This window comes from Marmota flaviventris, chromosome 1, assembly GCF_047511675.1.
Source record: "Marmota flaviventris isolate mMarFla1 chromosome 1, mMarFla1.hap1, whole genome shotgun sequence".
In the NCBI taxonomy this organism is placed as follows: Eukaryota; Metazoa; Chordata; class Mammalia; order Rodentia; family Sciuridae; genus Marmota; species Marmota flaviventris.
Genome location: NC_092498.1, coordinates 124,002,435 through 124,024,817, shown reverse-complemented (window position 1 = coordinate 124,024,817; position 22,383 = coordinate 124,002,435). Strand labels below are relative to the sequence as shown.

Below are 22,383 nucleotides of genomic sequence, written 5' to 3'. Positions count from 1 at the left end.
AGAATGTTTGCATACAACTTCACGTCAATCAACTTTGCACTGTGCCTTGCAGAAGAGCATGCCGGCTCCAAGGGCTGATTGACCTGATTGACGGGCAGGCCAGACTGGAAGCAAATTGTTGCTTGCATTGCCTTTCAGAGAGCACTTAGCCAGGGAGCAGCAAGTGGCAGGTGGGGGCCTGGGCTGGGGGATGGGAAAGGGTAGAGGCCTGGACTGGGGGATGGTAGCCAGGTAAGGGCCTGGCTGGGGGCAGGGAACAGGTGAGGACCTGGGCTGGGGGATGGGAAAGGGTGGGACCTGGGCTGGGGGTTGGTAGCCAGGTGAGGGCCTGTGCTGGGGGCAGGGAATGAGTGGGGTCTGGGCCCAGTGATAAGTTGGTTCTTCTTTGACAACCACCTACAGAAACCACTGCCCTTGGAGCTTTCCCTGCCTGCAGGGTCCTTGCAGATGGAGGACCCCATTCCCTTTTCCCATGGGCTGACAGGAAGAATGGGTCCTGAGGTTTGGAATCGGGGCTGGTACCAAAAAACTGTCCCAGGATCCCGGAAGGAGCACTGGGAGCCAGTGCTGAGGGCAGAAGGAAAGGGGAGGGATGACTGGCAAGGGAGGAGTTGGTGGGAGGGGTGTCAATCAGGGACTGTGGCCAGGGAGATCAAGACTCTGGGTCCTGCCTACAAATGGCAGCAGGTGCTGGTCATTCAAACTGCTGTTCACAGACCAGCATGCCCAGAGAGCTGTGAAAGGGGGTGCTAAGCCCAGCTCAGACCCAGGGCTCAGGGATTCTGGGTGTCCTGGACAAGGGAAGCTGAACCTCCTCCCTGCTATCATGCAGATGCCCTCTTAAGGCTGGCTGCTAACTTATGCCACCACCCACCCCCACTCCACAGATAGGACAACTGAGCCCAGAGAAGTTAAATCATTTGTTGACACATTGCCAGTGAATGGGAACTGAGGATGGATCCAGCAGTCTAGTGGTAGAACTGCCTTGCCCAACACCTGCTGCTAGCTGCGTAAAGTCATTGAGTTTCAGATTAAAACCGATAAGCAAGATGTAAAATCCAGTTCTGCCAGGCCTTGGGAGCTGCATGTGTCTGTCAGTCACAGCTCTGCACGTTTTGAGTTCTGCACCCAAGCAGCCTCTCCTTCCCCAGGTTCATGGTTGCATACACACTAACTGAAACAAGGAGCAAGTGGCTCTACCTCAAACTGCAAAGGGAAGGAAGTGGGGGATGCAGTGGTGTTTATGGGGCAAGCTCTGGCAGGGCCCTTCCAAACACTCAGGGGCAAGTTCAAAGTCCTGGGCAGGGTATGCAGCTATTAAGATGTGCCTCTGAAGGCAAATGAGCATGGGCACACCATCAGACTTGGGTACTAGACCACCCTCAGACCTAACCTCCAGCTACTTCCTGTGGGCCCAGATGTTCTCTGCTTACAGCGAAGATTCCTCAGAGCAAGACTTCCCTGGGGAACAACTGAGCCAGGAATCCCAGAGATGCCTGCTGGTCCCCACATGGGCTATGTGCCACCTGGAAATGAATAAAGGCACCTGGGGACTCCTCCCCAGGAAAGTTAAGGAAACCAGAGGGAATGCAGAAACAGAGTGTCCAGACACCCTGCCCTTCACTGGGGACACACATCCAAGCATCCCTGGAGACTAAATGAGCAGTTTATTTCTATATTTGAAAACTTCCAATCCTGAACCTCAGCAGTCCAAGCAATTGTTCATCGGGAAGGGAATGCAGGAAAGGGAATGCAGGAAAGGGGCCACAGGAAACTCTGCAGATTGGGGGTGGGGTAGTCTCCAGAGAGGTGTGGTTCCCAGTACCTCCTGGAAGAAGCCTCTGAAACTGAGGCACTGAGCATGTGACCCTCATCCACACTCTCAGACTCCTACTCTCAAAGAGGACTGACAGACAGGAATGAGAGCCCGCTCTGGTTCACCTGTTAATCAAAGGGAGGGTCTGGGGGATGAGTGGGTGCTTTCATTACAAAGCTCTAAGGAGGCTGGGGGTGACAGGAAGGGCCTAGGTCAACTCTGAGTCACCTTCCCAGCTGCCCTAGGGAGAGCCCTGACACAGCCTGGTGACACCCAGACCACACCTCCTGGCCTGTACACTCAGAGGCCTTGACCTTTCAAGGGACAGCGGACAAGGGTACGCCCCTTTCTTCAGGTGTCCTTGCAGGGTTGGAGCCTCTGCCAAAAGGATCTCCACTGCTCTGCACCTTCCTGCAGGCTATGGATGTCAGCCCCAGCCTTCCCCTCTCAGAGGGCCTCTCTGCTGGGCCTGTTTTTTTACTTGGCTATGGGCTCAGGGTCTTGCCACCAGTTCTGAAAGTGTCCCTTGTCTCATTCATTACTGCATGGTGGTGAACAGGTCTGGGCATAGGAGGCATTTGGTAGGTATTGCATGAATTACCGAATTTAGACCACCTTGCTCGCCTAGGGTCTGCACAAGTGCCCTAGGAAACGCCTCAGGTCAAGCTCTCCAACCTCAGCAGCCCCGCCTGAGGAAAGAGGAAGTTTGTCCCTAAGTGTAGGTTCCCTAAGTGTAGGTTCCAACTCCCGCGCCCCTGCCCTGCCTTTCCACCCCGCCGCAGCCCACCGCTGGCTTGCAGCACCAGGCAGCCCGGCAGAGCAGAGGCCCAGGCGAGTCCCCGTGGGTGCGTCCTGGGCCCAAGGTCATGTCACCGCGGAGTCCAGGAAGGCTGACGGGGCCGAACGTGGCCTCCGACCCCGGGGGCCGAGGAGAAGCCGGCGGGCTGCGGGGCAGGAGGCCCGTTCTCGCTCACGTGCTCCGGTACCGAGCGCCCTCTGGCAGCAGCCGGGGCCGCCTGGCTCGGGAACCCTGCCCCGCCTACGTGGGGATAGGAGGCACCGTGCAGACCACCACGAGCTTGCCTGAGGGGCGGGGCCTGTTTGGTGGGCGTGGTTATAGGGGCGGGGCTCAGAGAGCAGAGGGGCGGGGCCTGGTGCGGCTAAGCTAGGCCGGCGGGGCGGGGCTGAGAAGAACAGAGCGGAGGGGGCGGAGTCTGACTAGGGAGGAGGAACTCCTCGGGGGCGTGGCCTGCTAAAGGGGGCGGGGCCCGACGGGGCGGGGTTGAGCAGAGCGGGGCTGGGGTCTGAAAGGAGAGGTGGGGCGCAGCGGACCGCCGAGGGGCGTGGTCTGATAGCCGAGCCCGGCCAGCGGGGTGGGGCTGAGCCCAGCGGGCCCCGAGGGGGCGGGGCCAACTGGGCGGGGCCCGGCAGGCGGGCGGGCTCCTGGTGCAGGCCCACTTCCTCTGGCGATCCAGCCGGGCGGAAGTGCGTCAGTTGTTATCCGCTCGGGGCGCCGCCGCTGCCGCTGCCGCCACCGCCTCACGAGTCTGGTGCCCAAGAGCCCTGCCTCCCTCCGCGCCCGGTCGCCCGCTGCCGCTCGCCGACTGCCATGGGGCGCGCCCTCGGGGGCCTGGCCGAGGTTCGCTGATCGCGGCCGCCCGCCGATGTGCGGGGCCCGGGCCGGGGGTCTCAGGCCGCGCGGCGTCCGGCGCTGAGCGCCCGCGCCCGGCATGCCCGGCCCGGCCCGGCCCGGAGCCCGCGCGGCATCCTTGCAGCCCGGCTGCACGGCGTAGTAGGCGGCGCGGGGCCAAGGTCACCGCCGCGGGCCGCCATGGAGGCCAAGGTCCGGCCGAGTCGGCGCTCGCGCGCGCAGCGGGACCGCGGCCGGCGCAGGGAGGCCGCCCGCGACGCCCGCGCGCAGAGCCCGTCGTCGGGCGAAGAGCCCGAGCCTAGCCCGGGCAAGGAGAACGCGGGCCTCCGCGGCGCGCCGCCCCCGCGCCCCGCGCCCCGCGCAGCGCGCCCCCCGCGCCGCCGCCGCCGCGAGTCCAGCTCGCAGGAGGAGGAGGTCATTGACGGCTTCGCCATCGCTAGCTTCAGCACGCTGGAGGCCCTGGAGGTAGGTGGGCGCGTGAGCTCCGGCCGGGACCACGGGAGCCCTGCCCGCCGCCGGCCCGGGACCGCGCGCCCCGCAGAGGCGCGAAGACCTAGTTCCGTGCGAGGGTATCCGAGCGGCCGGGAGGCCGGGTCACACCGTGGGCCTTGTTTCGGTTATGTTTCTGTTGCCAAGTTATCACTGTGTCCGAGCGTGCTGGGCCTCTGGGCAGTGGTGAGCTTGCGGAGGCAGCGATAAGATGGATACTTCGGGTTCTTCCTGTTCTGCCCTCCCCTTCAAGGTTCTGTTTAGAAGGGAGAGGGAGGGCCAATCCTGAGACCCCTCTTGGTGATGGCTGCTTACTGCAATGGTAATAGATTGGTAAAAAATATTGCACGTTTGGCTGAGTTATCATGGACAGTGTTTGCTGAGCAAATGCTGCCCTTCTTGCCTGAACCCAGATGAGTAGAGCAAGAAATGAGATACTGTCAGAAGACAGGTGTAAAGGTTGGGATCCGCTGTCTGCCTAGAACAGGCCCTCAGGGCACCCCCAAAGCTGCACTCTTCCAGGGCCTCTGCTGGGCCCAGGAATGCAGATTTCCATCTAGGTGGACTCAGTGGCGCAGTTTGGGGATCCTTGTTGGCTGGGCTTTGGGTCCCCAGGCATCTCAGTGCCCAGTTCTTTTCTCCCCCAGGATTCAGGGTTTGATGATTTGGGATCCTCAGTTTCAGAAGCTAAGCAAGCTTTGGAAAAGGGGGCATGGTCACTGCTGGTCCCGAGTGGGAGTGCTTTCCAGGTTTACATCCCAACTCTGGGATCCATTGGTTCTGGGATCCACAGGGTCAGGTGCTGGTGGCCAGGGGATGTGCTCCTGGGATGGAATTGCTGCTTTCTGCCTGACAGATAGATGGACAGAGGTGAGGAACCTGTGAGCACAAAGTGGGGTCTCATGGCTTGTGCTCACCACACTGCCTATCAGACAGCCATGCACACCCAAGGAACCTGAGGTAGGTCCTGGGTCCAGGATTCTCAGCTAAGATGCTTTGTAGGGTGTGGTGGCACACACTGGGGCTCTTGCTGAAAATGGATGACTCAGGATCCTCTGCCTCAGTTTCCTGAGCACTTCCTCCAAGCCAGATCCTATGCTAAGCTCCTGCACTGTGGCCTCGTGCTCCAGAAGGAACTACCTTCTTGCCCCACCTGTCTGCTTCTGGGAAGGGAAAACTAAAATTCCAACCATGGCTGAAGGCCCCAGTGCCTGGACAGCCTCCCTTTTGCTCCAGCACATCGGCCCCTTTCAGGGCCCTGGCCTTGCAGCCTCACTGCTGTCCTCTGCCTGGATATTTGGTGCCTTTGATGCCCAGCCCAGATGTCATATCAGACCTCATCTGAAGTGATCCTCCTTCTCCCTACCTCTGAGTGTCACCTGCACTTGATCCCATGAATCCTAAAGAATGTAGGTCCCCAGAACAGTTTAGCATGTGGAGAGTGCCTTGTGCACATAGCAATGGAGGAGTAAAGGAGGAGCTGCTTTTTGGGAAGCCAGGCTGTGCTAAGGTCACAAGTATTCTGCCTATGTCGGCTCTGCCTGTACCTTTTCTCTGTCACCTTCCCCAGGCTGCAGTTCGTGAGTTTTAGAAACAGCCCCCCTAGGTCACAGTGAGCCAGCCTGCCTCCTTGGTATCTACACAGACACAGCACCTCCGTCAGTCTTATATGCCTTTCACTGCCCTTCTGAGCCTGCCTTGAAAAGTACAGGGCTTCTGGGAAAGTCAGCCTCTAGGTCCATTCAGAAGGGTCTTGATTGACCTCATTTCTTACTAAAGTATAATGGTTTTCCCCAAAGTTCAGATAATTCATAGTCACATTGATAGTGATAACTGGCTCAAAATTAACATTCACTCAGCTAGGCTATCTCTACAGACATTAATGACCCTCAAGGGCTGCCAGTTACCCCTGCTGCACAGTTGGGAATGCTCGGGCATGCAGCAAGGGGAGCTGGTTGCCCCAACCTGCATAGTCTGGAGTGTGTGGTTCACTGCTCTGCAAGCTTTCCACATGGGACACTTGGAGAGGGAGTTGCTGGTTATATGCCCAGGGTCAGCAGGACCACAGCCACCTACCTGTGCTCACAGTTGTTCCACCTCCAGGCCTGCCCCCCCTCCCCCCAGGATATGACACTGATCATCAAGTGAAGCCCATGTAACCCCAGAAGTAGCTCATTCCTTCCAGGTATAGCCAAACAGCTGTAGGCCTATTAACAGAAGTGTTTCAGTACCTTTGTCCTGAGGATGTCAGTACCAGCCCCTGCTCTGGACCCCACCCATGCCCAGGCAGCTCCCCATCCTGTTACCCTCACATGCTTGCTTGCCCCTGCAAAGGGGAACAAACTCTGCCTGCTGTGCCTTTGTCTGTGGGAGCAGCAGGTGCTCCCTAAAAGTTGCAGTGGTGGTTGTCAGTCAGCTGTAGGGCACGGAGGAGCACATGTGGCAGTTAATAATCCACAGACTTGGATCAGAGACCTGTGGTAGGTCTGAGATATGCAAAGGAAGTGGACAGGGCAGGGGCTCTGCAGACCTGAGTCAGGGTCACCTTTGACAGGGGGGGGGGAGTGGGGGCTGGGAGATCTGAGGAAGCAAAGACAATTTGGATAGGTGTCCCTCTCATTCCCTGTGACTACTGTGACAGAAGGGCCCATGTCAGTAACAAGAACAGTGTTGCTGTTCTCTGCCTGCAGATTGTAAGGGGCTGAGAGGAGCATCCAGGACTGTGTCAGATGTAAGCGCTGACCTCAGGCCCACAGAACAGGTTGTGCTGGTGCCTGCATCTCCAGGGAGGTAGGCCAGTCCATATTCCTGCCCCAGGCAGTGTGTCCACTTTCTGTTACTAAGGGCTGGCCCAGCACTCTCAAATCAAGGGAGATGCTTGGCCCCTGCACTCTGGTCCATGCACCTTAATGGTGTGGCCAGCTCCCAGAGGGCACTTGTGCCACTGGCTCCAGGTGGAAACCACTTTCTGGAATGGCCTCCATGTGTCATCCATGAGGATCTTTTTGTTATTGTTGTTAATTTGCTGATTTCAAACAGCAAATCACTTCACCCACTTCAGAAGTCAAGCTCTGAAAAGGTAGAAATACAGAGAGCACCTCACCCTCCCATGGGCCAGTCAGGTGTGCATCCACGGGGGGGTGGGGGGGGTGGGGGGGGGAGGTTGCACCTTGCTCCAGGGATTGAGGTGGGAAGGAGGATGCTGAGACACCAGCTATAGGGCCAGCAGCTGCCTGTCTCTGGTTTTTGCATCACTACCTTCTCTTGTCATCACGAGTTATTTTGATCATCCACAAGACATACTGTAAAGCCCAACTTGACCTGCCATTGGCAGAGCAGCTCTGAGGAAACCCACATCTAAGTGTCACACACTTGTGGTCCCAGCTACTTGGGGAAACTGAGGTAGGAGGGTCACTTGAGCAAGGAGTTTGAGAACAGCCAGGCCCTGTTTCAGTATTTCATTAAAAAAAAAAAATTACAGGGGCTGGGGTTGTGGCTCAGTGGTAGAGTGCTCGCCTAACATGCACGAGGCACTGGGTTCGATCCTCAGCACCACATAAATGTAAAATAAAGATATTGTGTCCACCTAAAACTTAAGAATAAAAAATAAAAAATAAACAGAAAACCCCAAGCCAGCCTTCTTTGGCTGTGTCTTAGAGGTTGAGGTGTTGGCCTCTCTGTGAGCCCCTAGTGGACTGGATGGGGGCATCAGGATCTGTCTGGAAGTATGACCCAGTTTGTGGGGAGGTGGGACACAGGCCTCCCAGCTCTTAACTGTGTGCAAGATCTGGCACTTGGACCCTGACATTTATACCTCCAGGAGCTGAGTTTGTGCTGAGAGATATGTGCCCGTGCCTGACCATGCCTAGTAGGTGGAAATGGCTCAGCCTCAGGGGAACAGAGGGCTGCTTTCCATTCAGTCTGAGCCTGCTGCCTGGAGCGCCCCTGGACTGCTTCCTGTTCTGCAGGTGGGGAAGCAGGCCCAGAGAGGGGAGGTTCTTCACCTCTAGTCACAGAATTGGAACCCGTCCTCAGATGCTGTTGGGTTATTCAAGGGCAGTATGGACACCAGTCCCTTCCAGGAGTGGACAGACACAGCATGTGAAAGCAAAGCCATCCTGGCCTCTCGACCTACAGGGAGCCACAGCTTCTTGGCTGCCATGGTGGGCACTGCACAGGGTGGGGCCTGTACCTACCCACTATGGCTGGGAAGGACCTCACTTCTTCCTCCTATGGTTCTGCTCCCTGCAGCCCCATCCCCCTGGCTTCTTGGGCCTGCCACTTCTTGGTTTGTGCATCCAAGTTTTTTCAGGTCCTTCCTGTGGCCACACTTGCTTCCCCTGGTACCCCCACACACTGTGCACAGTAACAGCTGACCTTGGCATTGGCCATGCCCTCCATGCCTGGAAGGTTACCCCCTCAAGTGTTCCTGCAAGTCACTCAGCAGTTCCACCTGCTCCACCTGAGTTCTTCCTGCCTGACCTGGCCCCTGGCAGGTAGCCCCTCTAGCTCTGCCCCTCCAGGAGACACACCAAATGTCGCCTCTCCTCCCCCCACTGGTCTCCCTATGTGTGAGCATTGACTCCGCAGGTGTGCGTGGCAGCTGGAGGAGCAGTGAGCCAGTGGCCCTTTTCAGAGGTGCTCTGAGGGCTGGAGGTCCTGTGTGTTTAGTGTCTGTTGCTCTGAGTGGAAACTTGGTTTCGTTTGTCATCTTGGTGTCCCTGTAAGAGGCATTGGCATTCTTGTGCACATTAGGCAACGGGCTCTCAGCAGTGCTGGCAGTTTCTGGTAGATTCTCCTGGGGCTACCAGGGCGTGATGACTGCTCTTCTCACTGCCATGCTGCACGTTTTCCTGTCTTACTGAATTGCCAGCACTTCTGCAGCTGTGGGTCAGTGGCACTGTCTGTGTCATCTCTGCATCCCTTCCCTCCCTTGGTGGGCCTCTCCTGTTCCTTGGTTCTGAGGTGGCATCACACGTGCATGCTCTGCCAGGCTCCATCCCTGTCTGGGCCTCGTTCACTGAGGAGGAGTTCTTTGCTGGATGGGGGGGGGGGGCGGTGTTCCTGGGCATGAGGTGTAGTCGCTCTGGCTCTGCTGTAGTTGGAGGCCTGCCCAGTGCTCCTGGTGAGATTATTCTGTGGCCACTTATCCTGCGGCTTTGCTGGGTTTGGACTGAAAACTTTCCACCTTTTCCTCTACTCTGAAACCTTGTAAGTGGCACAGGAATCACCACTGCTGGGCTCTGGGCAGGATTCCCTGTATGCAGTCCTGTTTAGTTGGCATGGACTGAGGAGGAGCTGTAGGTGTAAGGTGGCCAAGGGACACCTGGCCGGGAGCTGGCTCTTCAGGCTGGGGAGAGAGTGGCTGATGGGGTGGACTGGCCTGGCTGTTAGGGTCAGGAGGCCCCTTGAGGAGGGGACCTGTGAACTGGGCCACAGTCAGAAGAGAGATACCTGGCCCAGCTCTGCCCACCTGCCAAGGCCCAAGTTGGGTATATCCTGGGTGCAGGATCTTGAACAGTGCAACCCACCCAAGTCCTCGTGACCCAGGCTGTCCTCTTTGGGTTCACCCTCTGCAGTCTCACCCTGACCTCACCTCACCTCCTGTGCCCTTGGCTCCTTAATGTCTTAGAAGCCCACAGGTCTCAGATGCTCTTCCATGTCCCCAGGTCCTGCCAAGACACATTGGGTCTCCAAGCTGCCTCAGGATGCCCTGGGATCTCCCACCCTGCATGCTCCCATGCACACTGTCGTTTGGGGACCTAGGGGCTGGGCAGGAACTGGGGCAGGGATGTATAGAGGGCATGACTCCGGTCAGGATTTTCCACTGGAGCAGCAGGCACCTGGTGGCCTGCGAGGTCCCTGGCCTGTGGGCCCAGTGCCCTGGCCCTCCAACTTCCCCATGGGCTTTGCTCCTAGAGCCCTACTCCCTGCCCTTCCAAAGGGATGGTTTCCACCTGCCTGTTAGGCCCCATTCTCTCTGATCTTTGGGGACTGAGCCCATATCATGTGCGGAGGGGGATCTGCTCAGCCTGGCAAGGATCGCATGGTGGAGAGATGCCCACCCACCTCCTCTCCCATGGGCTCCCAGGCCCCTGTCTCAGGAAGTCCTCAGGTGACACGGGGGAGGCTGGCTAGGTGGGTCTGCAAGACTCCAGAGAAGTCAGAAGGGTATGTCACTAGCCTGCCCTGCTCAGAGACCCATCCTTAGCCCTCTGCCCAATAGGCAGGACCAGTCCTGCTGCCCACATTTTAGAGACCAGAAGTGCCTGCCTCTCTCATGTCCTGAGGACACAGTCCTGGGGCAGCCATCTACGAGGCTTCAGCAGGCCCCCACATCTACACCTCTGCTCTGTTGCCAAGGTCAGCTTGCTGTGTGTAGGCAGGTCTGGTCCAGCCAATGGGCCAGTGGAGTAGGGCTCCTACCTGTCCTTCACTCCCTAACTTGAGCATTTATTGAGCACTTTTTGTGTGCCGACCCCAAGCCCTGTGCCAGCCTGGGGAAAATACCTGTACTAGTGAGTGTCAAGAGGCAGCAAAGAAGCTGTCACTGGAGTCTGGGAGTCATATGAGGACCCTCAGTCTGAGAAAGTGCCTCTTGCGGGGACCAGTCGGAGCACTGGCTGAGGTGGGGGCACTGCGGGGAGGAGAGGCTGTAGCAGGAAACTTTCTAGGCCGTGGGGCGGAAGCCTGGCAGTGCAGGTTAGGGTTGACCATGAGGAGACCTCTGGAGGAGATGGGAGGGACAGCAGTTCTGGAGGTTGGGTGGTGCACTGTGGCTGTCCCCAGGGTGCCTTCTGCTCCAGAGTTTTGGGGACTCTGGGATATTATTCTGGTGTCCTGCTCTGCCCAAATAGTTTATACAAGAAAATGTAGCAGCCCATGTACCAGCTTTATTTGGTTTACCAGGACTTTTTTCATCTGGTTTCTGTGCAAGGCTTGTGGGATTTGCAGTCTCTGCTGCTATGTCAGGTCAGGGTGGGGCTGGCAAACTCTGCAGATCAGGCAGGCACTGGAGGTTCCGTGGCATCTTCCCAGTCACGGCACACGTGTGCTCACGTGTATCTGAAGACCCCTGGCAGAAGGCCTGGCCAGCCTGGCCTGGTGAGCAGAAGTCTTGGCAGACCCAGCTCCAGTTCTTACTTGCAGCAACTTCGTCAGGCTTAGGAGGGACAGGCGCTGTCCTATGGACTCTCACAAGCAGTGACCAGGGCATGGAACCACATACATTGACGCAGCCCTGGGAGGTTGAGGTGCTACCTGCTCAGCCTGTGCCAGCCAGGTATTTTCTTGTGAGATTGGCGGTGGCCTTATGGTTGTAAGGGGCAGAGCAGCTGTGTGTGTGTATTGAGGCTGGCTGCTGCTCCAAGCCTGGCCTTGTTCCACAGAGCCTTTCTCTTAATGGCAGCAGTGCTGGTAGTGAGAGGGACGCTCAGCGGCAACAGGAGTATGGGGTCAGTAGTGAAGGGCATGGCCAATACCTCCTGGGGTTGGTGTTGCTCCGGGACTCAGTGTGCTTACTCATCTCTCCCATGCAACCCCCGCAGCCCCTGAGGAGGGTTCTGTGTTGTACAGAAGGGCATTAGGCCCAGGATAGAGCTTCCCAAGCTTACTCTGCTGGTAAGTGGTAGTCAGGATTTGAGAACTGGCATGGGGCACCCTAAGAGCAGGAAGCCACCTCCTTTCTGGCCTGGGCACTCCTTCATTTGTGGGATCCTCTCCCTACTCTGTCCCTGGGCTGGACACATCTGTGCCCACATGGTCTGTCCCTCCCTATCCCATCCGAGGTCTAGGTTGAGATATCCCCATGGCAGGAAAGGAGTCCAGTAACTGCAGGGACTGACTGATGTGTACAGGGCCAGGTGGAGGCCAAGGTAGCCCTGGCCACCCAGTGTTGGGTGGGGCTTAGCTCTTCCCTCCAGTCTTAGTGGGGATTATAAGACCATCTCTCCAGGGTAAAGCTGGGGGTGAACTTGGCTTCTCGGACCCTGTCTGCTGCCTGATGCAGACCCCCCAGGGGCTTCCTCTCAACCTGGAATAAAACCCACCTTGCTTCCAGGGCCCCGATGACCCGGCCCTGCTTGTGCCTGACTCCTAGGCTCTGTGCATGCCTGCCTCGGGCAGGGAGGCCTCTTGCCCTGAGCTCCTAGGACACTATCTCAGGGAGAGAAACATGAGCTCCACAGGATGCTGGGTTCAGATGCAGATCTCTTTCTTACTGCATGTTGGCAACCCTTTGCCCCTCCTATGCCCTAGGTTCCTCATCTGTTGGGAGGGTAAAGAGGTCAAGTGCACCTACCCCTGTCTCCCAGAGTTGGGATGAGAGTCTAGTGGACACATTCAGGAACTCTCCATTCCTCTGTGCCCTCCTTTTCTCCTGTAGCCAACCCCCAGCCCCTGGGCAGACCCTGACTGTGTCCCACTGGACCTTGTGCCCAGATCCATGCCAGCTGGCCATGGTGACCAGCACAAGCTGGGTCACTGGCCCTTCCCTCCCCAGCCTGGCTCATTTGGTCCCTTCACATCACAGGCTTGCCATTTCAGTGACACCCTAGCTGGCTCTAGCCACCCCTGTGCTGCAGAAGAGGCTCTGGTGGGTAAGCTGGCTGGCCCACTCTGGGTGACAGCTTAGTCACAGCTGTGCTAGGACTGGGAAAGACCTAGAGTGGGACAGAAGTCAGACCTGTGCCCGCCTGTAGCTCAGGGCCCAGGGCTGGGGGAGTGGAGTGTGTTGCTGTGGCAGAGGGGCTTGCAGGCTCAGCCCTGCCCCAAGGCAGCCAGCAGGACTGGCCACACCAAAGGTACCAAAAGACCCATTTACCCTGACTCCTGGAGGAGTGGGGCCAGGGTCCACTATAAGAGGGACTTGAGAGGCCCAGTGCCCCGGGTGGGCTGAAGCAGGCATCAGCCCTGTGCAGGGGCTTGGCCCTGACCCAGAGCCCTAGACCTGTGGCCACCTCCCCTTCCTGCTGCCCAGCCGCTCAGGTCTCAACTTGCGTAGTCTTGTCGGGCCCTGCAGTCTAGCCCTTCTGCAGAGCCTTGCCTGCCTGGGCCCCTGCACCTGATGCTTCTCCTTGTCTTGTGTAAATCTGAACCGTTTCATTTGTGTCTAGTTTAATTGTGGAAGAGTTTGTGTGCTCAAAGAATACATAGGGCCTACATCTGTGTTAAAAAGCGACCACAGTGGGCCATGTGCCAGGGTCAGGGCTGGGAGCCCTTGGTGACCTGCTTGTGTTTGTCTCCATCCTGACCTGTCAAGAGTTCCAATCTCCAGGGCCCTTGTAGATCCCACAGGACCCTGCAGAGCACTGTGCCTGGCTCCCACCCACAGCCCACTGGTACCTCCTTCCTGATGAACTGCTGGCCCTCCCCCTGGTCTCACCCTCAGAACCCCCAGAGGGATCCTGACCGAGAATCAGGCCCTGTCTGACTGTGATCCGTGGCCTTGTAGCAAATTGGAGCTGGAGAGAAGGCCATGTTGGCAGGGCTGGGAGCATCATGGAGGCTGACCTCAAAACCACTTGTCAGGGGGGCAGTGTGAATGTGAGCTCGGTCATCAGTAAACAAAGGGTCAGAGCAGATGGACAGTGGCTTGATGTAGACTCCAGGCAGGGGGTCCTTGGTCCACCCTGCCTGGTCCTCATTCCAGCCCCCATTGCTGTCTCTTCTTCTCGCCCACCTATGGCCCTGGCTTCTCCCCGGGCAGCACTGTTGCCCTATCCAGTGCCTGTTGCCATCTGTTCCTTGTCTGGGCACATGGTGGGATTTTCTTTGTCTCTGAGTGACCTCTTTGCCCAAACAGCACCAGGCACAGTGCAGGGGCTGGACAGAGGTTTAAAGAGACAAATCCTGTTCCATAGAGCCCTGGTGGGTGCTATGCAGCAGGGTCTCAAAGCAGTTTGCCCAGGACATGCTGTAGGAATGGCTGCTCCAGACTGGGCCTCTGGGGGCCCTAGCCCTGCACCCCTCCTACACACTAGTCAGTGGCAGTGCAGCCAGCCCTGCCTCCTGCTCCACATGGCAGCCCACACTATCCATTGGGCACTCAGGAGCCTTGGCCAGCTCCAGAGAGCCTGCAGGTGCCAAAGGCCGTGGGCCAGCAGGTGGTCTTAGGGTGGGTAGACGGGAAGTGCAGCCAGGCATGATCCAGAGGCTTCTGGAGCAGGCAAGGGGGTCAGTGAAGCCTGTGGGGACATTCCCCTGGGTACATGTGACACAGGGCCAACAGGAGGGGAAATTGAGGCAGCTGAGTTGAGTGATGCTGGATGTACCTGGCGGGACACGAGAGAGCATTGCCCACTGGGGGAATGTGATCTGAGGAGAGGGAGCGCCGTCCTGGTAGAAGAGCTTTGCTCCCACCTTCTTAGCTAGAGGGACAATTAGACACAATCCCCTGCCAGGGTGGTGGGGGCTACTCTCAGGGCTTTCATGCTGGGCAGTGGAGACCTTGGGTTGGGGCCAGCTACAGCTCAGAGACTAGAGAACATGTAAGATAGGAAGGAATGTGTGGACGCTGCAGCTTAAAATGGGTAGTCAGATAGGGGAAGTGAGCTGCGGGTGCCCAGCTTATAGCCGGGCCAGGTGAGGGCTAGGTGGGGAGGGCTGTTCCCACCCAGACTCCATGCAAGTGTCAGAGGCAAAGGCCTGAGGTCTTGGAGCAAGGTCCCTGCCTCCTGGCTGTGGCCTCTGTGCAGCCACTCGGTCTCAGGCGCAGTCCTTCTAGGGCGATATGGTGGTCAGGTGGGGCTGGAAGCTGGGTCTCAGATGGGCCTTCCTCATGGCCAGGCCTTCCTTCCAACCAAGGGGGAGGCCCCATGTGCTTCCAGGAGCAAGTGGGTGCCTGCTGGCTGGAGTAGGTGGGTGAGCTGCCAGGGGCACACTAGTAATAAGCAACCTCGCCCTGTGGAGGGAAGTGGGTCTGTCTGCTGAGTTATAATTACTTCTCTCTCCACGGTTGGTTTACTGGAGTGCAATTAGAAATTTTATTGTACCTGCATAATAATAACATTTAGGGGAACTAAAAAAACAGTCATGTAAAATCACTACAGGAAAATCTAATTGACAACTCATGATAGGGTGCACCCAGCCCAGTGCTCCTCTTGGAGAAAGGAGCAGAGAGGTTGGGGTCCTGGCCCTGTTGCCTCATCAGGGTCCTGTTTTTGTGGGCTTGAGTGCAGGGGGCTCATGCTAACCCAGGTAGGTGCCACAGGCACAACTATAGGGGTGCAGGCCCTGCAGAGGCTCCTTGCAGTCCGAACAGTAGCCTGAGACCCTGTAGCAGCTGCAGCCTCTTGACACTTTAGGGATAGTAGGAGCTAGTGTCCCCCAGGGTTGGGCTAAGTGGCAGGTGGTGCCTAAGATGCAGATCCCAGACTGTCATGAAGGCATCTCCTTGCCAAGGGGTCCTCGTCTGTTGCTGGGGTGATCAGAGCTAGTGGAGCTGTGCGTGGAGTGCTTAGTGGAGCCCTTTACACAAGTCCAACCTGCCACCATGACGGAGGCTCCAGACCTCCAGACCTCTCGTGAGCCCTCCAGGTCCTCCCACGGAACCCTGGAGCCCTGTGTAGCAACCCATGCCCTCCTGGAATCGCTCAGATACCGCTGGGGGTAGGACTCCTAGCTCAGGGTCTGCCATCCCTTAGGCCCTGGGGGGAAGGCAGGGGGCTGTGGGTGGCTTGCTGCTGTCTGCCTTGGCCCTGGATGGTAGCTGTAGCACCAACCCTGCAGGGTCAATATGGAGTCACTGCTGTGGGCGGCCGCAGCCCCAGGGGATCTGTGCTCCTGGTGGCCCAGGTGTGTGGTGGGCTAGCAAGGGCTCCTGCCCTGGGGCAGCCTGTAGTCAGGGTTCTTGGAGACAGATACTAGTGTGGTGGCATTGCTGTGGGGACTCCAAAACCAGCCAGATTCATGCCCTAAACAGCCAGCTGGACAGCAACGCTACCTGTCCAAGTTTGGGCGTTTGTCATGCCCTGTGAGTGCATAGGGCAAAGGATCACCTTTGCTCACAGTTGCACCAGAAGAGCCTCAGAACTGAGGCTGGGAATGTCCCCACAAGTGCCACTTGGGGTTCATCTCTGTTCTCTCAGGTGAGCGTGACTGAGTCCTGTGGGCACAGGGACATCTGGAGTCTCTCTTGTCCAGGGGCAAGGACCTGGGGTGGACTATTGTCCTCTGAATGTGCCTGAACCGAGGGGGGAGGTCAGTATAAAACAGGAATGAGGTCAGACCCAGGACCAGTGGAAATGGGCAAAGGAGCCAGTAGCAGTCTTTTTTTTTTCAAAACAAAGAAATGCCAAACCAGGTTCACAGGAAAATGTGGCTAATTCAGACCTTTTGTGGTTGGCAAGTTCATCTTTGCAGCCACATGTGAACAAGTGGGGTGGCTGGAAAGATGGCAGGGCCTGGGGTGTCCTGCACCCACATGGCTCCCCGCTGATTTCCCATCTGCTCACTCCTGTCTTGCGGCTTGTTTGGAAACCAGTCCCGGCCTGGCAGGGTCCTTGGAGCAGGTGTTTTGCAGTGCCTTCAGTTTGGCAGGAGTTGGCCCCTGGATTTGCTCAGGTTTTTGATCATACACAAGGTGCGCAGGGGATTGTCTGTGAATCTCAGTCCCCAAGCACAGGCAGCCCTCACCAGACCCAGCTGGGAGCAGGCAGTGACAGCAAAGCCCTGTGGCCATGTGTGGTCTGGAGAGAGCAGACACATAGACCAGGCCCATGTGTCAGATCCCAGAGCCATGCGGGCAGGATGGCACTCGGGTGCCCTGGGGGTTTTAGGGCATACTGTAGGAAGTGCTGTTGTGCAGCAGCAGGTCCTCCCACCTGGCACTGGCTGTGGCTGTCCTGGGAAATCAGGCTGGGCAGGAAGCTCAGCCTTGAAAAGCCTGCCAGCCCTGCTGCATGCCCTCCTGGCTCTGTGTCCACTCCTCCTCTGGGAGGGGTCTGTCCCTCTGTGGGCTGTACTCCCTGGCTGCTGCCTCCTGCAGCTTACACTGCATGTGCATCTCCGCTTCCCCTGCATGCCTGGCTGCAGGCTAGCATGAGGTGCTGATCGCTGCTGGGTACCCAGTGTGGAAGCTGGCACCCCGAGCCAGAAGTACCAGTGCTGTAGCAGGGCAGGGTGGCGCAGACTCGGGGCTGCACAAGGTACAGACCAGCTGGGACTCAGGAGATTTCCAGATAGCTGCTTATGAGGCACCTAGCAACTCCTGGGTCCTGCAACCCAAAGGGTGACGGCGGCTAGGGTCTCCATCCAGATCACAGCTACACAGTGTCACCTGGGGGTGTTTGCTGTGGGGCCTGGGTGTCACCTGGGGAGCACCTCCTGTGGAGTGTGACTGGGAAGGCTGCTGTGTGGTGTTAGGCACCTCTGGTCTCAGCGGCCTCTGAAGGGCAGCCCGGAAGGAAGGCAGTGCCCCATCTTGTACTCTAGGCTAGAGTTTGGCCTGTGTCCCATTGCTGGGACCTGGGGAACTTGCACAGCCACCCCCGAGTCATGGGGTACTACACGGCCATCTCCCTCAGACGTGGCCTCTTCAAGATGGAGGCTCCCTCCCTGAGGTGTGACCCCAGCCTGGGCACCTACTCAAGGGGTACTACTTCCAGGTATGTACTGTCAAAAGCCAGGGGCCTAGGCCTCAGTGACATGGCCCCGTGGGAATTTCCAACCAATTGACAGGTTTTCCCTTCCTCTCCCTGCAGAAGGATATGGCCCTGAAGCCACAGGAGCGGAAGGAGAAATGGGAACAACGTCGCCTCTTCAAAAAGCCCCGGGACTCAGAAACCTGTCCATCTGCAGAGCCCAGTGAGAACAGACAACCCCTGGAGGCGGACAGCCCTGGGCAGGACTTGGAGCCCAGCTGTGAAGGAGGGGCCAGGAAGGTCCCCTTGCAACCCTCTAAGCAGGTGAATACCTGGTCCCTCCCTACCTCAGGAACTCTGCAGCCAGGTCTGTCCCCAGGCCACACCAGCACCTGGACACCACCCGTCGGCACCTGGGCATGCCTGGCAACGCACTCCATCGTTGTTGGGCTCAGGGTGTGGGGCACATGTGGAGGGGCACTGGCAGAGAGAAAGGAGCTGGGCTCCTGGTTCATGGAGGTGCAGGGACTTGCCCAGGCCTCTGCTGCTGAGAGGCCGTGGGGAGGGTGTGTGCTGGCCGGGTGGATGACAGTGCCAAGCTGATAGGCCGGCCCCGTTTCCCGCTGCGTCTGTCAGGTTCCGCCGACTACGGGTATCCAGGGGTGTCCAGCGTGTCTGTAACGAATATGGGGACCAGGCTTAGTGCTGAGTGTTCTGCACAGGTAGCACCATCTGCCAGACTGTGGCATGGGGGCAGGGAGTGCTCAGCCACAGGACTGTGGCAGGTGGTCTAGGTGGAGGAATGACCAGGAGACTGGGCCACCACCCCCCAGGCCTTCCTGCCTGGCTGGGGAAGGGCCTGTCAAAGCAGGTGGATGCTGGCTGGGTCTGCCCTCGGTCCTGGCTCAGCTGCAGTTGCACCCTCCCGGGGTCCCTGGGTCTGCGCCTTCTCAGTGTTTTGGGCTCCGCCTGAGTTCCTTTGGGAGTTGGGCTCTGGAGAGAGAACAGCATGCCTCAGGGGCCTGGGCTGGATGGGGGGGTCTGCAGGCACACCTGCCCAGGTGGACACGTGCTCTTTCTTCCATGCAGGTGTGCTCCCCAGAAGGGGGGCCGCTCCCAGCTAACCCCTGGCACCAGAACGGCCCGGCCCAGCACCAGCAGCAGCTCCAGCCCAGCCAGCCCGACCAGCCCCAGGGGCCCCCCCCAGCCCCGTGTCAGCGCTGCCAGCCCCGTCGGGCATCCCCGGACCCTGGGCAGCCCTGCCCACCCCAGCGGCCACCCTCAGGCCAGCGCAGCTGGCCCCAGCGGTCACTTCTGGGCCTGAGACAGCCCTCCCAGCCCCGGCGGTCACTTCTGGGCCCCGGTCAGCACCGCCAACCTCAGCGGCTGCTTCCAGCCCCAGATCAGCTCTGCCAGTCCCAGCGGTCACGCCTGGCTCAGCCCTACAGGCCTCATTGGGCACTGCCAGGCCCCAGGCAACGCTGCCGGCGCCTGCGGTCCCTCCTGGTCCCATGGCACCGCTGTCGGCCATTGCGGTCTCCCCTGGCCCCGTGGCACCGTTGCTTGCCACGGCGGACCCTATTGACCCCATGTCACCTCTGCCGGCCCCGGCAAGCCCTGCTGAACCCTTGTCACCTCTGTCGACCCCTGTGGTCCCTGCTGAACCGGCACTGCTGCCGGCCTCTGCGGTCATGGTCCACCCCATGTCTCCATGGCCAGCCCCATAGGGCTGCCTCAGGACAGTGCCGCCGGCCTCTTCGGTCCCCACTAGCCCAGTGCCAGCGGTGCCAGCCCCCACGCTCACTCCTCATCCCACGCCGCCGGCCCAGCAGCTCCCTCTCATGTCGGTGCTGCTGCCCCCGGCGGGCACTCCTAGCCCCATGTCAGCGCAGCCAGCCCCGAAGGTCCCTCCTGGGCCAGCCTGACCGCCCCCGGCGGTCTCTTCTGGGCCTCAGACAGCCCCAGCAATTAGTCAAATCTGCAGAGCCAACTGGGCCTCCTAAACCTTCCCTGCTGGGCCCTGGACAGCCATGCCAACAGAAGCGGCCACTCATGGGCCCAGAACAGCCCCACCCTCCCCAGCGACCACTCATGGGCCCAGAGAAACCCTGCCGGCCCCTGCGGTCACTTCTCGGTCCAAGCCAGCCCTGCAAACCCCAACCCTTGCTTCCTGTCCCCACTCGTCCTTCACTGCTGGGGACACCAGGCCCACCCCGTCGGCCTCTCCTGGGGCCCCTCTGTCAGCCACGGCGGTCCCTGCTGGATCTAGTGCCAGCCCGTCAGCCCCAGCCTTCACCCCTGGCTCTGGGCCATCCCTGCCGGCCTCCAAGGTCACGGTGGACCCGGTCCTCTGCCCCAGGAGTGGCCCGCCAGGCCCCCTCTGTGAGCCCTGGAGCCTGATGCCAAGTAGCTCCCTGGATGAATTTTCCAGTCACCCTGTGGCTGCCCTGGTGGGGCCTTGCAGGCCTGGATGCTGTGCCGGACTGGCCTGAGGCCTTTTCCAGACAGGCCTGGCTGACTACTGTTGGAAACGGAGGCTCAGCCAGAGGCAGGAGGAGCCCTGCTATGCCATGATCAGGTCAAGCAAGGCCATCGCAGCAGGAGAGAGGAGACCTGGCCTTTTACATCACTTCATCGCACCCTCCCCTGCTGGTGTCAAGGCCTCCTGGTGTCGTGGTGACCCCCACATGTGTGCTGCTCTGTGATGTGCGTGCCCTGGGAGGAGGCACACAGCCTCCTGAGGGCTTGGAGCCTGCTGGTCCCTCAGCCTTTCTCCCTGTGCCTCTAAATTGCCAACACCGTCTTTGCATCTCTGAGTCTCCATCACGTGTGCAGCTGTGCGAGATGTGCATGTGTGCGTGCGTGTGGTGTGCAGGTAGGCTTGTGTGTGCTCTGTGTGTCTGGGCGTGTGTGATGGGGTGCCAGCCACAGGCTTGCTCCCATGGGGCCCGCCCTGTCCGGCCAGTGTGCATTCCCTGCCCCCAGGCAGAAATTCCTAGTGATGAATTGGTCAAGATGTGGGTGGCCAAGTTTTGGGGCCCAGCCCCCTCCTTTGGCAATCAGGTGACGCTAGTGTCCACTTGAGGGTCCCCAAGCTGCAGGAAGGACACACAGGGGCTGAGACCCAGGGGAAGCCACCCCATTCCTCAGGGTTCTGCCTCCACTCAAGTGGGGGCACTGCTAGGGGGCCACTTGGGTCTCCAGGGAGAGCTGCAGTGTCCAGGGCAGGTGGAGAACCCACTCTCTGGGCCCTTCTTGCTCTACCCCAGCAGCATTCTGTCAGCTGCTGGCTGCCCCAGTTGACAGATCTCACACTACAGGGCTGTTTGTGGACCCCGCCCCTCCTGTGGGGCCCCTGACCCGAGGCCTCTGACCCCCATCTCACGGCAGCTCTGCACTCAGGTCTCCTGGAGTCCCAGGGGAGAATGAGCCCCATGAGGGAGCTTGTGTCCCAGGAGGGAGGAGCCTGGGCCCTGCCTGTCCCAGGCCTTGGGGAGCCCAGGGAGCTAGCTGTGGCCAGCCTACTGAGGCCACCTCAGGGTCCCCTGGGCCAAGAGTGGGCTGGAATCACCTGGTGCACAGCCACCTTGTATACCAGCCCCATCTGCGAGGAGGAAGGAACAGGGATCCCCTTGTTCCAGGCCAGGCCTTCCACCAATGCCGAGCCTTTCCCCTGCTCAGGAGGACCCTAGCTGCCTGCTGGGTCCTTCCAGGGCTGCAGCCTGCCGCCTCGCCAGCCAAGGTGGCTCTGAGCCCCACCTGCCTGGGCAGGCCCCCTTCCTGGTGCTTACCTAGGGCTTTCACCCTGGAATTCCAGGCTTATTTTTCTGATTAAAGAAAATAAAAGTACCATGCTATTATTTTTTATAACAGCATTCGTGTTTGTAATTTAAATAGATGAGCGTGTGTCTGATCCCCACGCGTGCTCTTCCCACATCTGGACTTGCTCTCCACCCATGAAGTCCCCAACGGGGGCACACCTGTCAGGCCTGGCCAAGGAGGGGTTGCCCTGGCTGTGTCCCCTTGTGGGTGCTGTGGTGCCCTGGTCATGGGCAGGGTGAGGAGCCATCTAGGCTAGGGAGTAGGGGAATCCCATGAGGGCAGAATCGAGGGTCCTCTGAAGCTGCCCTCACATGGCCAGTGCTTTGGGGGGGGGGTCAGGATCCAGGGGGAGCAGCCTGTGGTGCTTTACCCACCTGTGTCTGCCTAATGGGTTCTGCATTCCCTAGGGGGCAGGGAACCCAGGGTTCCAGCCCTGGCCCATGGCCGGGACAAGCCTAAGCTGGACTCTGCACATTTCATGGTAGGCCAGGGAGAATTTCTCTCTTGGTATAATCACCTGCAAAGTTGCCCTGGCACCTTCCGCTGCCCTCAGATGCCTGAAATGCCTCCTGGTGTCCCCTGACGTCATGTGCTAAGGGAGTACTAGTTTGGACCACCTTCCCGTCAGAAAACCCACAGCTCCTCACTCTACTGTGAGGACACGGGGCTAGAGGGGTCTGAGCGAGAGAGAGAGAGAGAGAGAGTGTGTGTGTGTGTGTGTGTGTGTGTGTGTGTGTGTGTGTCTGAGCCTTGTCCTGCCTGCAGGCAAGGGAGGCGCCACTGCACTCTCAGGGCCTAGCTGGGCCAGTAGCACTGCAGGGAGAGGATGGAGGTCACACCAGCAGAGCTGGCAGTCAGTGGACACTCACTGAGGGAGCACCTGGGCTCCCCTTGAACCCAGAGGACTCACAAAGCTTGGGCCTGACCTCCAGTTTCAATAGAAGCCTCAGGTCCAGACTGCCACCACAGGGAGGGCCCAGCTGCCACCCAGGGGCCATGCCACATGTGTGTGTCCTTAGGGAGTG

The 22,383-nt window shown here is 59.0% G+C and overlaps 1 protein-coding gene across 13 annotated transcripts in view; it reads left to right on the top strand.

Moving 5' to 3' along the window:
- Positions 1-3,532: 3,532 nt before the first annotated feature.
- The window catches only part of Fbrsl1 (fibrosin like 1), a 60,373-nt gene continuing 41,522 nt past the window's right edge, over positions 3,533-22,383 (top strand). For 5 of the 13 annotated variants that reach the window (XM_027952035.2, XM_027952033.2, XM_027952029.2 and 2 more), the window contains exons 1-2: positions 3,550-3,932; positions 17,657-17,860. In XM_027952035.2, the coding sequence (XP_027807836.2) occupies positions 3,648-3,932; positions 17,657-17,860 (489 nt within the window). In that variant the 5' untranslated portion in view covers positions 3,550-3,647. Of the gene's footprint in view, positions 3,933-17,656; positions 17,861-18,625; positions 20,340-22,383 lie in introns of those variants that run through there. The other 8 variants (XM_027952039.2, XM_027952030.2, XM_071615854.1 and 5 more) reach the window with 4 other exon arrangements.